This window comes from Ursus maritimus, unplaced genomic scaffold (assembly GCF_017311325.1).
Source record: "Ursus maritimus isolate PB19 unplaced genomic scaffold, ASM1731132v1 scaffold_1, whole genome shotgun sequence".
In the NCBI taxonomy this organism is placed as follows: Eukaryota; Metazoa; Chordata; class Mammalia; order Carnivora; family Ursidae; genus Ursus; species Ursus maritimus.
In genome coordinates, this window is record NW_024423343.1 from 100,181,464 (window position 1) to 100,197,184 (window position 15,721).

Below are 15,721 nucleotides of genomic sequence, written 5' to 3' on the forward strand. Positions count from 1 at the left end.
CCGCCCTCCGCCTCAGCCCGCGGCCGCGCCCTCGGAAACAGGAGCCGCGAGGCAAGCCGCCCCAGCCGGAGGGAGGCTCGGGAGGGTTCCTCGGGGTCCTGGACGGTCGGGTGAACAGGGGAGGCAAACACAGTTTTGCAGTTTTGGGTGCTCTGCTCTTTGTGGTGTCTGGCCGAACAGGAGGCCTGCAGGGAGGAGGCGGAGGCGGCGAGGCAGCGGCTGCTGGCCGGGATTCGGGAGGGCGGTGGCAGGCGCGGCTCCCTCCCCGTGAGGTGGTGGCGGCATGCGAGTCTCCCCGACGACGAGGGCAGCAGTTCTGATTGAGGCCAAGAGACCTGTAAGTGATTGTATCTCTCTCTAGGTCGGGAGATTGAAGGTTGGGGAAGTGACATTCAAGGCTAGCCCTTTGTGAGTACTGAGGACGTTCGGCAATGTTCGAGATTCTTCCCAACTGCAGGTGGCGGGACCAGGAGACCAGGGAGTCAGTTCAAGGAGGAAGGTCCTTCCAAACACATCAGGTGTAAAAGAACTCATAAATAACCTAGCCAGAGCGCACGTGTCTACAACAGGGGAGTAATCAAAAGGTGCCCTGACTCACTTGTCGAGTGTAAAAAGGAAATCCCATTAGTGAAATATTAACAAACGGTATTTATCAATGAAAGTAAGGCCTGGTCCTGCTATGCTCTGAGCCAAAAATAAGTCAATAATATTCAACCACTTAAAATGCACCCCTGAAGTTCCTTCAACAGCAGCGGTGGGGTACTTCCCCCCCATGTGTGAGATACCCCTACACATACACACACAAACACACTCTCTCACACTCTCTCTCTCTCTCTCCTTCTCTCTCAGTGAAGGCACACTGGCTTCACTGTTCCTGGATCATCATTCTCAGTGCCTAGCTCCAGATGAAGTATGGAGAGTAAACTCTGAATGAAACGGAGCTTGTGTGCCACAGTGTCGCAGCTCCCCCACGAGGCTGGAGGGCCAGAGTGGAGGGGGGCATGGATGTCCGCGCTGACCCCTCAGTCTCTGCTCTGAGTGCTGCCACTGTAGGGGACTCTGCATCGGAACAGCGGACACCTCATTAAAAAATACCACCAGAGCAGGCATTTTTCAGAGGGAACAAGCAGTCCCATTTGGACAGGGGACAGAAGTCTTCATGATGGCATCAAGGATTTCCATTTGGCTTTAAGAATTTTACTCAAAATGTATTTAACCAGATTCCAAATCTATAGTTCTTTTTTACTGGAGCAATCAAACCCTTAAGAAAAATTTTTAAGAAGCGTAGTTTCTCTGATAATTTCTCACTGAAGAAAAGGAAACAGACTTTAAAACCAGGTTTCAAATCCTGTTTTTCTGCAATTTCCCAGCCGCTAAATTACTGCTTTCTTAAACAAGGACTATTTCAATAGATGAGCAAGGAAATACTTTTGTCCATAAAATTAAAAAAAAAAGAGAAGATTCTGATACTTGGCCTCTCTGTACTCTTCTTTGATCTTACACCCAAATTAAACTGAGAAGTCAAAACTGGGATGGCAGAGTTGCCGTTGGCCAGACTGACCGAGAACACTCCAGAACTGAACAGCGTAGGCACAGGCTGCGGGGGAGGAAACGAGATGGCGCTAAACCCGAAAATCCCAACCACCGAGCACCAGGGTCACTGCAGAGCCCCGTTAACACAGTGCCTCCCCAGGAGCTGAGTAGTGGAACACACACACATACGCGCACCTTCGCCTATCTTCCATGCTGCATGAAATGCCACGTGAGGCGCCCACGAACGGCTGCTACAGATTTACCTTGACTTTTGTGTTTGGATTTAAATGGAAGAAAGAATTCTTTCAACTGGAAGCTCCGGACGGGGAGGAGAGCGCGAGTGGAGTGTTCAGAGGGGACGGGGAGCCAGTCCTCGAAGGGGCTCCCAGTCCAGATCGTGTACAAGCAAAATCCCACGTGGTTGTTACAAGACCATCTTCAGGCTTCTGTTTCTTGCCAAGACTTGACTCACATTCTTAGTGGGTCTCACAATACAACTGAAAGACATACCGCCCTTTCCTGGCATCACAGGCCATATCCAGAAGGAAGCGAGCAAAGATGAGAGAGCAGCACAAATTAACACACCCTCCTCAAATGTTATTAACTACGAGGAAATGCTCCTTTCTACCAAGCGCTGGCTAGAGAGCTCTGATGTTCTGAAACTGCACCCCACACACATGGTTTTATGATCTCAGCAGGCTGTACAAGACGTGTTTAAGTATGGCTCTTTTCTTATTCCATTTGTTTCGTACGAAGACTGCAATACAGGCCTTGCTTCCTTTACATTCAATACCAGTAAGATTCTACACAAAAGCTGGAAGGGACCAAAATACTGATTGTAATAAATATTTGCGGGCCTCCTGGTACTGACTGGGCAGCCGATGAGGGGGAGGATGGGGGAAGGTCTCTGAGAGGCACCACCGATTGCTTCTAGGGCTACACAAAGAGACTCTGGCGCTGCCATTAGCTGTGTGTGGACACGTCGGAGGAGCTGCTGCTGTTGCTGTTCGTGGTCTGGGCCCTCTTTATATATAAGTTTAGTAGCTTCATCTGCAAAGAGAAGACACAAACGCATTAGCGGGAGAAAAGCAACCAGACAGACAAGGAAAAAAAACCAGGTGACAATAACAAAACAACATGTTCTGGGTGCCTGGACGGCTCAGTCGGTTAACTGCCTTCAGCTCGGGTCATGATCCCAGGGTCCTGAGATCGAGTCCTGCACTGGGCTCCCTGTTCAGTGGGGAGTCTGCTTCTCTCTCTACCCCTCCCCCCATGCATGCTCGTGCTCTCTCTCTCAAAAATAAATAAATAAAATCTTTAAAAAAAAAAAAAAAAGGAAAAGAAAACAGCATGTTCCTTAGCTGAGAAAGTCATCATCCAAGCATTTACTGAGGGCAGCACACATCTGGCAGGGGTGAGGGCCACAGCAAGGGGAGGAGGTCGGGGTCTAGGGGAGAGAGAGTGCAGTGGGGTCTCAGGAACAGAATGAAAAGTGTTACTCTAACCAGGTGGGCCACAAGGGCTCCGGGGAAGCAGGTTCGTGAAGGGCAGAGGCACACGTGCCGGGGTGACTGTCGCCAACGGCTTCACGCAGCTGGCGCGGAAAGCAGGGCGTGGGCTCATGCTCCACAGGGACGGGGTAGGCTCAGCAAGGCTACGCGTTAAGTCTTCTGACCTTCACTCCTTTGTCGAAGCTGCTCCTTCCACACAGCACACCTCCTCTCTCCACCCCTACTTTGGCCCCCTCAAGACTACTGCAGTGCTGTGACATCAGAGACCGATCGGAAAGGCCGCGTGCACAAAGGCGACCCTCATCTGCTCATCGGGATGCAGCCATTCCTTTCTTTCAGTCCCGGGGCATGGGTGCTTCACTGCGCCTCTGCGCGTGCCGCCCCGTGCTGCAGTTCACGGGGCTTCCCCATGCAAGGGGCTTTCATAACCGAGATCTTATCTGCTTTTAACGTAAGCCCCCTAAGACCCTCCGAATACGTAAAACAGCGCGTAACATGGTAGGTTCTTAAATGCTTCTTGAATGCTACTAAGTTAGTATGTTATGTTGACACCTGGCTTGGTCATATTAAGAACAAAAAGAACAAGTATTTGTGGAAATGGAATGCCCATAAATATGCACGTAACACACACCTTATAAGACTGAGGGAATTATGAAATATTTCCTACCCACAGCTCTTTACCGGCCTTGCTCTAAGCAGGTCACGAGGCTGGTCTCCAGGGGGACCCAAGAAGAGAGGCTCAGCGTGTGGTGCATGAGAAAGCAGGCCCCCCAGTGACAAGCGGGAACCAGAACAGCAAGTGTACGGAGCTCCCAGGAGAGGCGAAGTCCCTGACCTATCACTCAAAGGTACGTGCAGAGAAGGAATGGACGGCTGTGCTGCGTGCTTCTGCACAAAGGGAGTAAGCAGTCTGAGGCCTGCTGCTTATTCCACAGTCCAGCGCTGGGGTCTCCCCACGCCAGCACCTGTAGTGCGGCCTTAGCCTTTTTAACTGAGCGAGTACAGCGCAGGTGCTTTTCCTTCCCCTTTAAAATCTTAAGCCTTTTATTTTATTTAAAGATTTTATTTATTTATTTGGAGAGAGAGAGAATGTGCACAAGTGGAGCAGAGGGGGAGAGAGAATCTCAAGCAGACTCCCTGCTGGGTGCAGAGCCCAATGTGGGGCTCAATCCTGCGACCCTGAGATCATGACCTGAGCTGAAACCAAACGTCAGACACTCAATGGACTGAGCCATCCAGGCGCCCCATGAGGGCAGTACCGTCATTTTACATGGGAGGTCTGATGTTCTAAGGTTCAGAGTGCTATATCCAGGGCTGACCAGGTTCGAGGGAAACCCTATCCATCAAAGTGCCAGCCTGAGGTTCAAGAGATCTAACACAGTTCTAGAACCAACTTCACCATTAACTAGTTGTGTGACTTCGGACAAAACATTTTCTGAACCTCAACTTCCCCTCCTGCAAAATGAAGAACAATGAGAACACTTCCACGTGCCTCCAGTAGCTCCTTATTCAGAAACCACGTCCTCCGGACACCCCTCTCCTGTTCCTACCCGAGCTGTTCTTGCTGTCCCCTCCGGCAGTTTGCTCCTGCTTCTCTCCCTCTGCAGCTCAGCCCTGTGCTGCCAAGCCCCCCAGTTCAGTCCCGCCTCCTCCAGGAGGCCTCCGCCTTTCCTCCTGCTCCAGCGGGCCTGCAACCCAGTCACTGGGTCAGCCACATGCTGGTCACTCCTGAAGGCCTCTTTGTGTCAGTCCTGTCCCCAGGTACATTTTATGCTACCCCAGGGCAGGATGAGGTTTTGCTTTTCCCACATACGTTAGTGGTATAGTAAAAAGAGCAGCTTCCTAACCCATACTTGTTGAATCAAAGACTTTTTAAAGAAGAATAAAATGTTCTAGGAGACAGGACAGTTCTATTTCTGTGAAAGGCTGGGTAAAAAGGAGTTGCTAAACACTGTTGTACCCATTTGCAGTCAAAACCATTGACTAGATGAATGGATAAAGAAGATGCGGTAGTTATATATACAATGGAATACAACACAGCCATCAAAAAAAAAAGGAAATCTTGCCATTTGCAACAATGTGGATGGAACTAGAAGTTATTATGCTAAGCGAAATAAGTCAATCAGAGAAAGACAATTGTCATATGATCTCACTCATATGTAGAATTTAAGAAACAAAACAGAGGATCATAGGGAAAGGGAGGGAAAAATAAAACAAGACGAAATGAGAGAGGGAGACAAACCATAAGAGACTCTTAATCATAGGAAACAAACAGGGTTGCTGGAGGGGAGAGGGTGGGGGGACGGGTAATTGGGTGATGGGCATTAAGAAGGGCACGTGATGTAATGAGCACTGAATGTTATATAAGACTGATGAATCGCTGACCTCTACCTCTGAAACTAATAACATACTATATGTTAATTGAAAAGAAAACCAATGAAGTACCCGCTAGCGAAGTCCAGAACATAAGTGCAAGTAAAGGAAAAGATGGTTAGAGAGTTAATGACGTGTATGTGTTTAACAGTTCACGAGGAGCTGAGCCTCACAAAGACCCTTTGAGGGAGGTAGCACAGGTTCTCCCGTCTTACAGATGAAAAGGCTGGGGTCCACGTGCTCCGTAAGCTGGGACAAATTCAAATTATAGACTATTATAACCTTAAGACATGAGATGTAATCCCCACAGCAACTGAGAAAATAGCTACAGAATACACACAGAAAGAAATGAGAACAGAAACGTTTCAGTACACAAATCAAACACAAAAGAAAACAGTAATGCAGAAAAATGAAGGACAGAGACAGCTCTACAGCATATAGAAAACATATACCCAAATGACCGAAGTCTCTCCTCCCCAGTAGTTACTTCCAATGGCTATGGTGAGGCTCTCCAGTCAAAAGATACATGGGCAGGATGGGTGAGGAAAACATGGTCCCGCTCTATGCCGTCTACAAGAGACTTGCTTTAGGGAAGACACAATGAGGCTGAAAGTGAAAGGCTGGAAGAGACACCCCATCCGAACTGTACTCGAGAGTGCAGGGGTGGCTGTGCTCATGACATTGGGCAAAATAGACTTTAAACCAAAAAAGTTTACAAGGAACCAAGAAAGTCCTTATATGTTCATAAGAGTTCAATATACCAAGAAGATACACCAAGTACAGACATTTCAGTATCTAGTACCAGGCCAGCAGAATATAAGGAGAATTGAAGGGAGAAACCGTTTTACAGTAACAGTTGGAAACTTCAAGACTCCCCTTAAGAATGGAGAGAGCAACCAGAAAGAAGGCAGGGAAAGCAAAGACTTGCACACCACAATGGACACGTGCAGAATACTCTACCCAGCAACAGAACACACATTCTTCTCAAGCGCACAGTTTAAGCTCCAGCACAGCCGTCTGTGAGGCCACAAATGAAGTCTCAATAGATTTACAAAGACAGATCCCACACAAAGCGTCTTCTCGGACCACAACTGGATGAAGTGGAAAGCCAGTAACGGAAAGAAAACTGAAAAATTCACGAATTTGTGGAAACTGAACAGCATCCTGGTAATGGGTCAAAGAAGAAATCACAAGGAAAATTAGAAGAGATCTTGAGACAAATGAAAACGAAAACAGAACGTACCCAAAATTCCAGGCTGCAGCAGGCACAGCGCAAAGAAGATAACGTGCGGCCGCAATGCTTAGGCTAACACAGGAGCGCCCGCAGCGGTCACCTAACTTACATCTTAAGGAAGTAGACAGAGAAGAATAAATTGAACCCAGAAGGAAGGAAATAATAAAGATTAGGACAGACATAAAAGAAATAGAAAAACAACCAAGAAAACCAATGAAACCAAAAGTTGGTTCTTGGAAAAGATAAACAAAATCAACACATCTTTAGCTGTTAAGAAAAAAGAAGACTCAAATTACTAAAATCAGAAACGAATGTGGGACATTACTACTAATTCTACAGAAATAAAAAAGATTAGGGGCGCCTGGGTGGCTTAGCCAGTTAAGCGTCTGCCTTCGGCTCAGGGTCATGATCCCGGGGTCCTGGGATCCAGCCCCACGTCAGGCTCCCTGCTCCTCGGGGAGTCTGCTTCTCCCTTTGTCCCTCACCCTGCTCATGCTCTCTCTCTCTCAAATAAATGAAAACTTAAAAAAAAAAAGAAAGATTATAAGAGAACACTATGAATAAATGCACACCAACAAATCAGATAACCCAGATGAAACAGACACATTCCTAGAAAGATCAAACCTACCAAAACTGAATCATGAAGAAAGAGAAAATGTGAACAGACCTATAATTAGTAAGGTGATTGAATCAGTAATCAAAAAATCTTCTCACAGGTGGCAGCGGCCCCGTGTGGCAGACACAGAGATGCAGATCTCTGTGAAGACCCTGATGGCAAGACCGTCATTCTCGAGGTCGAGTCCAGTGACGCCACTGAGAAAATTAAAGCCAAAATCCACAACAAGGAGGGCATCCCGCCCGACCCGCAGCATCTCATTTTTGCGGGTAAACAGCTGGAGGAGGGCCGCATTCTCTCAGACTACCATATTCAGAAAGAGGCCACCCTGTACTTGGAGCTTCTCCTGCAGGGTGGCACCATCGAGCCTTCCCTCCGCCAGCTGGCCCAGAAATACAGCTGTGACAAGATGATCTGCTGCAAGCGTTCCGCTTGGCTGCACGCCCACAGTCACCTGCCTCGGGAAGTCGCCACACCAACAGCCTGTGCCCCAAGAAGATCAAATAAGACCCCCCCACCCACCGGCTCTTCTTTTGCCCGCAGGGCCACCTCCTGCCAGAGCCCTGAGGCCCTGGGACCTCAATAAAGTTTTCCTTTCATTGACCAGAACAGTAAAACAAAAGCAAAAACACAATAACAAAAAACTTCTTACAAAGAAAAGCCCTGGACCAGATGGCTTCACTAGCAAATTCTATCAAACACTGAGCAAACTAACACCAACCCTCTTCAAACTCTTCCACGAAATCGAAGATTAAGGAGCACTTCCAAACTCATGCTGTAAGGTCAGCACAGTCCCAATACCAGAGCCAGACGAAGACAAGAACAGAAAACTATGAGTCAATGTCTCTTATGAACACTGATGTAAAAATCCTCAAGAAGAACCTAGCAAACTGAATTCAACAGCATATTAAAAAGAGTATACCCCATGGCCAAGTGGGATTTCTTCCTAAAATTCACTGATAGCTCAACGTATGAAAACTGAATCAATATAATACGCCACATTAAAGAAGGAAGGGAGGAAAAAAACACATGAGCATTTCAACTGATGATAGGACAAAATTCAACACCCTTTGATTATAAAATTACTCAACAAACTAGGAATAAAAGGAAACTGCCTCAACATATCAAAATCTATATATGGGAAGCCTATGGTGAACATTATGCTCAATGGTAAAAGACTGAAAGTGTTTCTTCGAAGATCAGGAACAAGGCAAGGATGCTGACATTCCCCACTTCTATTCAATTTGGTACTAGAAGTTCCAGTCAGAGCAATTAGACAAGAAAAAAAGTAAAAGGCCTCCACACTGGAAAGAAGTAAAATAGTCTCTATTCACAGATGATGAAAGATCTTATATGTAGAGAATCCTAATGATTCCCCCCAAAAACCCTGTTAAGACTAATACATTTAGGAAAGTAGCAGGTTGTAAAATCGTCAGTTAATGAATGGAGAAAGGGTAGTCTTTTCAACTGGTGCCGCGGAAAACTGGATATCCACATGCAAAGGAATGAGATTGGACCATTACCTAATCCCATACAAAAATTAATTCAAAATGGACCAGAGACCTGAAGGTATGAGTTAAATTATAAAACTCTTAGAAGAAAACATAGGGCAAAAGCTTCTCAACACTGGATTTGGCACTGATTTCTTGCATATGTCACCAAGATCACTGGCAACAAAATAACAGATAAATTGGACTTCAAGAAAATTTAAGAATTTTATGCATCAAAACACAGGGATTAATATCCAAAATATACAGAGAACTTCTAAAACTCAACAATTAAAAAAAAAAAAAACCACCCAATTCAAAATAGACAAAGGACGTGAGTAGATATTTCTCCAAAGATACAAGCAGCCAACGAACGTACGGCCACCAGCCACTGGGACGGCTACCACCAAGAAGAGAAGAACAAATGCTGGTTGAGTATGTGGAGGAACTGGAGCCCTTGGGTGCTGTTCTTGGGACTGTAAAAGGGCACAGCCACTGTGGAAATGTTATTATTGGATTCAGCAATTCTAGTCCTGCATAGATAACCCAGAAGAACTGAAAGTCAGGTCTCAAAGATGTATTTGTACACACATATTCATAGCAGCACTACTCCCAACAGCCACAGGTGGAAAGAACCAGTGTCCATTACCGAAAAATGGATAAGCAAGCTGATATATGTACATATAATGGATTATTATTCAGCCTCAAAAGGGAAGGGCGTTCTGGCACATGCTACCACAAGAATGAACCTCAAGGACGTTACTCTAAGTGAAATAAGCCAGTCGCAGAAAGACAAATGATTCCACTTTTATGAGGCACCTGAGCAGTCAAATTCAGAGAGACTGAAATAGAATGGTGGTGACCAGGGGCCAGGAAGAGGGAATGATGAATTATTACTTAATGGGTACAGGGTTTTGGTTTTACAAGATGAAAAAGTTCTGGAGGTGATGGTCACAATGTACTTATTAACGGTAAACTGTACACTCAAAAATGGTTAAGATAACAAATTGTATGTTATGTGTATTTTGCCATAATTTAAAAAAAAATCAGAAAAAGAAAGCTTGTTCAAGGTCACACAGCTAGCTAGGAAGTGGGGGACAGAGACCAGAGGGCAGGTTGTCTGACCCCAAAGATGGTGGTGTTGCCACAGCGATGGGACACTCTCAAAATGCCCCACACGCATTCCTTCCGTGTCCTTGCACTGGGCCTTTCTCAACAGAGAAAGAGGAATTCTTTTTATTTCTACTCGAACAGACTTAGCACCCTGTCAGCTACTGACTTTTGGTGGTGGAGATGTATCTATGAGTCTACACAGTTCATATTAACAGACCGGAGTTATCACATCTAACGACTGGGAGAGGTTGAATTGGGCTACTGAAGGAGAACGGTGTGCGGGCCGGCCTCTCTCAGCCTCTCTCAGCCCCAAGCAGACTCAAGCTGTAACTGGACCAAGGCCACCACCGGAAGGAGCAGCAGCAGGTCAGCGGCCAGACAGGGATGAGAAAACACCTTTATCTTCTCAGTCCATTAGTAGAGGGATCACACAAGACGATGGGACAGTTGCCTGACTGAGGAAAATGAAAACTGCCAGACAAAACCAGGGTCTAATACTATTTGGGGATGAATTTTAAAAGTTGAATTCCCTTTGTGAATACTGTCTTCTAGTCCTCACTGCTGGTGACTCTTGGCTCAGTGTTTTTCGGGTCGTGGCGAGGGCAGGGATCAGTGAGGAACCTTTTTGTGGGAGAAAAGGAAAGGAGGAAGTGGAAAATGGAATCAGGCCAAAGAGCCCCCAAGTCATTTATCTACACCCGCCTCACTCACACATTCTGACCTAGCTGCTTATTTCTGTCTGCAAGAGGAGTCAAGTATCTCCTCCTGGATCAGTGCTTCTCAAGCAGGGGGTACCTGCCCCCCAGGGGCAATCTGGCCATCTGGCTTGACGGGGATTACCACACCCGGTGGTGGCAGTGCTACTGGAAGGTACAGACGGCAGTCAGGAATGCTGCTGACCTTCCTACAATGCCCAGTACAACCCCGACAACAAAGTGGCCCCAAGTGTCAATGGTGCTGAGGGGCAAGTCCTGCTTGGACAGAGGCAGGCAAGCTGGCTTTGCTAGAACTCTGGGGAAGCAAGGCTCTGGTTGTGACGCTCACCAGCAATGTCAGAGGAATAGCTTTATTTGGAAAGAAACGGGGCATTACTTGCTGATTCCTTCTTTCATAAGGAGCACATGAGGCACCTCTAGCTCCACAGTTTTTCATCCAGAATACTGCCAGGGTGTTTTGAATTCCATGTTGACGTGCTTCCCCCACGGGCAGTCCCTGCAGTAGCCTCACCACCAGGCCGGAGGCCTGCAAGGCCCAGGAGTACAAGCTGCCACTCCCACCCTTGCCTCTCCTGCCAGAGCTTGGGACATCCACCTGCTCTCACCTGGCAGGCTCTTCAGATTTTAAGTTTATTTTTAAACCAGTAAGCACTCCAGCCACTCTCAGCTGCAATGAGCCTAATAGGCCTTTTGTTCCACATTCGGCCCCCGATTCTAGAAAACTCTGAAAGGAACATGAGAGGTAGCAAAGTGAGGGAAAAGCTGAGCTGTGTGTGCCCTTGGGCAGTTAAATGCAGGATAACTGTCCTTGTCCCACAAAGATGTTATTATGAACGAATGCATCAACACACGCGGAGTGCAGACAACGGCATCCGGGACTCGGCAAGCACCAGGCAAGAACCTGCTATCGTGACCGTGGATGCCCACGAGGGACCCTGGCTGTCTGGAGGCCAGAACCGTGGCCAAGCAGATTTATGATGGCTGGCAGAGCCCAGGTGCTATGGGCCCATGTAACACTATACATACCTTGCTCCCCGTGAGCTGTGCGAGGTGAGGTTTCAGCTCTTCTCCAATTACGGAATAAATTGCCACTAAGCAAAACACGCTGGCCTTACGCACACTGCTTTCGGTGTTGTCATAACCCTACAAAGTCAGAGGGGACACAAAAAGGAAACGAGATCAAAGACCTGCTTCACAGTCCATGTGCCACCCACATTTCCACAAATGCCCTCACAGTTCACCCGTGGACTTGTCACCAACCACCACGGCACACCTGAGATCTGCCACTGAACCCAGAGAGGTCAAAACTTGACAGTGTCGAGAACGAGCTGGATCCTGGGGTTGGAAGCAGGAGGCTGGCCAGTGGCACAGGGGTCTGCCCGTGCACGGGGTGCTGCTTTACCACAGCCGTCGCAGCAGCGCCACCCAACACAGACACGCACCACAGAGAACGGGAGAGGAACTACGGGTGGAAAACTGCTAGATTCTTTCACGTTTCTCCCAATGGTAAAGCAAATCTTTTTTTAAATTGTATTCATTTATTTGAAAAAGAGAAAGAGAGTGTGCAAGCACGAGTGAGGGGGGCGAGAGGGAGAAGGAGAAGCAGGCTTCCTGATGAGCAGGGAAGCCCTGAGCCAAGGGGCTCGATCCCAGGACCCCTGAGATCATGACCTGAGCTGAAGGCAGATGCTTAACCAACTGAGCCACCCAGGTGCCCCCCGGGGTAAAGCAAATCTTGTGTGAAAATGCTTTTTAAGAAATGAGAAGTGCATCCCTCACTCTTGTGGGCAGAACCTTGTGCCAGCCAAAGATGGCTGGGGAAGGTCCAGACCCGCAGCCTGAGAGGTGCAGCCTCCACAACCGGGCCTCGATCTACCTGTCAGCCTGGTCCCTGCCCCACATTCAAATAGGACTACCTGCTGCTCTCCAAGCAGCCCCAAGGATTCTTCAGTCTGTATTTAAATTCCTAAGCCGAGTGCTCAGCAAGCAGCAGTATTTATTAAATTGTGAAGCTGATTTTTCTCTACCTTCCCCACTGAAATCACTCTTTCCTTCCAGGGTCCAACCCTAAACCGGCCTTCAGTGAGCCCTTCTCTCTCCGCTACCCAAGCCCGGAAATCACCCCTCGGCCTCCACTTGCACCTAAAGTAATTCTGCTTGCTGTGCCCCCATCCAGAGCCGCCTGCACGGCTGTACTGGGTGCCACGGCACGCTGAACCACCCTTGGGATCGTGCCGCAGCACCACAAAACATCTTTTCTCTTCCAGAGTCTAAGGCAATGCCTCACGCTTAGAAGGCTTTCTTCAGTAAGGGTTTGCTGGAGAGGAGAGCAAGGACCCGTATCTGATTCATGGCCCACCTTGCCCAGGGCTGGGGCCCACAGATGTGCAATAAGGGTTTGTTGAAGGAATAAACAACAACAAAAATGACCAAAATATATTTATAGTAAACAGAAAACTCATTCTGGGAGTCACAGTTCTAATCTGCCAGAAAGATCTTCCTGCTACATTCAGGGGAGGGTGCATTAGAAAACAGAAGGTGTGGGGTGTCCAAGCCATACAGCTGCACAGGTTCCTAAAAGCACAGGTCGGCGCCTGCCTTTTCCTCCCTGCCCCTTGAGTGAATGAGGACAGCAAAGCTCCCACATGCCCGGGTTGGGCAGCGCCTGCTCCCGGCCTCACAGCCCCGGGCAGACAGGCGCCGGCCAGCCGCTGGGAGGGCCCACCTGCAGCAAGCCCGGGATGATGTCGGCGAGGAGCTGCAGCAAGGACTCCTTGGCGATCCTCTCGACAACTTTGGTCTGCATCTTGATGGCGGCGAGGTTGATGGGGTAGTCAGCTGTCTGGATGATGGGACACAGGACTTTGATGCACTGCTCTGGGTGGATGGAGCTGGCCAGCGTGGACGCCGCCTCTTCGGCCGCTCTCACTACCTGAAACACCACATTCCCACATGAGTGAGCTCCCAAAGACCAAGTCACACTGCTGCCTAACTTCGGAAGCCAGACCACAGACTTCACCTGATGCCTCTGGCTAATTTTGTACAAGGAAATAAAAGCAAAGTGGTTTGGAGAGTAATTTTACAGGGGATGGGGGGCATGGGAAGGCAGGCATGGGGATTCCACCAGAAACCCTGGAAGTGTTTCTCCGAGTGTTGTCTCCCCCTGCAGCAGCAGCATTCCTGAAAATGTGCTAGAAATGCAACTTCCCTGGCCCCAACCCGGACTGGCTCAATCAGAGACTGGGGGAGGGAGTGGGTGGGTGGTGGAACACAGCAAGCTGTTTGGGGTGGGGCTTTTTTGTTTTGTTTTTTAATTTATTTATTTGATAAGGTGCCTGGGCAGCTCGGTCAATTAAGCATTCGACTCTTGGTTTCGGCTCAGGTCACGATCCCAGGGTCCTGGGATTGAGCCCCACGTCCCTCTGCCCCTCCCCCTGCTTGTGCACGCTCTCTGTGTCAAATAAATAAATTTTTAAAAAATCTTAGAAAATTTATTTGAGAGACAGAGAGCAAGTGCACGTGCAAGTGGGTGGGGAGGGGCAGCAGGAGAGAGAGACTCTCAAGCAGACTCCCAGCTGAGCGTGGAGCCTGACACAGGGCTTGACCTCATCACCCTGAGATCATGACCTGAGCCAAAACCAAGAGTCAGATGCTTAACTGACTGAGCCACCCAGGCGTCCCCCAGCAAGCTGCTTTAATAAGCACTTGGGAGAGTCTCCCAGACAGGAAAATTTGAGTCTCTGTCCTAGAAGAGCAGGACTTAAAAATAAATACAAACGCTTTCTAGCAGCCTATGGGACATCCGTAATTAAAACAACGAGAGAGAAGCCTGGAAGAAAAATCAGAACGGCTTCAATACTTGGGATCCCATGGAAGCACCTACTTGCAAAGCAGCTGGGGAGGCTCAGAAAGAACTCTCTGGGTTTTCCTGTGAGGAGATTCTTATGGAAAGTTGTCTTTCCAAGAATCTGTGCTGGTATCACCTCACCTTGCACTCTGAAGGAAGTGCATGAAACGGCCACGTCACGGCCAAAGGAGCAGCCTGACCTCTGAAGAGGTCACGATGAGCTAGGATACACTAAGTATTAGTCCTATCGGACGAGAGGCCACCAGAAGGGCCGCAAAAGCCCTCTGTAATAAAGGTAGAAGCGAAATGCAAAACCCAGCAAGGAACAAAGAGCACGGGCTCTGGACTTAGGTGGCAAACCCCAGCCACACCATTCACAAGGGCTAAACGCCCACCTCCTCATCTGTAAGATGGGGATACCTCACAAATATCATTTGATAAGTGGAATCAAAATGTACTACATATTCAGTAGACGACAGTGACTCCTATTAAAAGCACAGGGATACATATATAAATGATCAACAAAGACACCAGGCTGTAAACATGTATGCATTTTCTTATGAAATGTAATGAAAATCTAATACTTTTTTCCTACTGCCTGCCCTGGACTGGTCATTCCACCCAGATTCTTCTCTGCTTTGTGTATTCTGCTATTTGTAATAAGTCAGCTCTGTCTTTAATTCAGCAACAAGACCAAGGTTATCAGCTCCAGCCTTCAATCACCCCAGTGCTCTTATGACTGAAGCAAAGACTGACCAACACGCACAGCAGACAGACCATCTGAAGGCATCTTCTAGATCTGGGCAGGAGTGGGCTAAGACGTCGGTGCTCACAAGCCAGGGAGGATAGGACACACAGACCGCACGAGGTCACTGTGGGGCCCTGACTGAGGCACTGCCCCCCAGAACCCTGGCTCCTCTCTCTAGGAGGAGCAGGGTCAGATCTCGGGGCGCTGCAGTCATGGCTTCGGGACAAGAGACAGCCCAGCCTTGTGTCAGCCGGGGCTGTGCTACCCTGTGAACAGGGCTCACGTGTCTGCTCTGTTCTTGGAACAGTAAAGGGAAATCCCCCACAAGGGGGCTCAATTCATCTCATTTAAAAATCGGTACTAAGACTGGTCATGCTGCATTAGCAGTGGAAGTTCCACACTATGAAACACCTGGAAGGAAATGCACGAAATGTTCACTCACTATCTTGGGGTGCTAAGATTATGGGTCATTTTATTTTCTTCTTCATATTTTTTTTTTTAAGATTTTATTTATTTATTCGACAGCATAGAGACAGCCAGTGA

At 48.1% G+C, this 15,721-nt stretch overlaps 1 protein-coding gene and 1 pseudogene across 1 annotated transcript in view; one reads left to right on the forward strand and one right to left on the reverse strand.

The window, feature by feature from the left end:
• Nucleotides 1-1,951: 1,951 nt before the first annotated feature.
• The window catches only part of CLASP1 (cytoplasmic linker associated protein 1), a 262,476-nt gene continuing 248,706 nt past the window's right edge, over nt 1,952-15,721 (reverse strand). Inside the window, exons 36-38 of the mRNA XM_040619053.1 lie at nt 13,309-13,515; nt 11,610-11,726; nt 1,952-2,583 (exon numbers count right to left, since the gene is read on the reverse strand). Coding sequence (XP_040474987.1) covers nt 2,497-2,583; nt 11,610-11,726; nt 13,309-13,515 — 411 coding nt within the window. The 3' untranslated portion in view covers nt 1,952-2,496. The remainder of the gene's footprint in view (nt 2,584-11,609; nt 11,727-13,308; nt 13,516-15,721) is intronic.
• Nucleotides 7,399-7,853, forward strand: LOC103658602 (annotated as a pseudogene).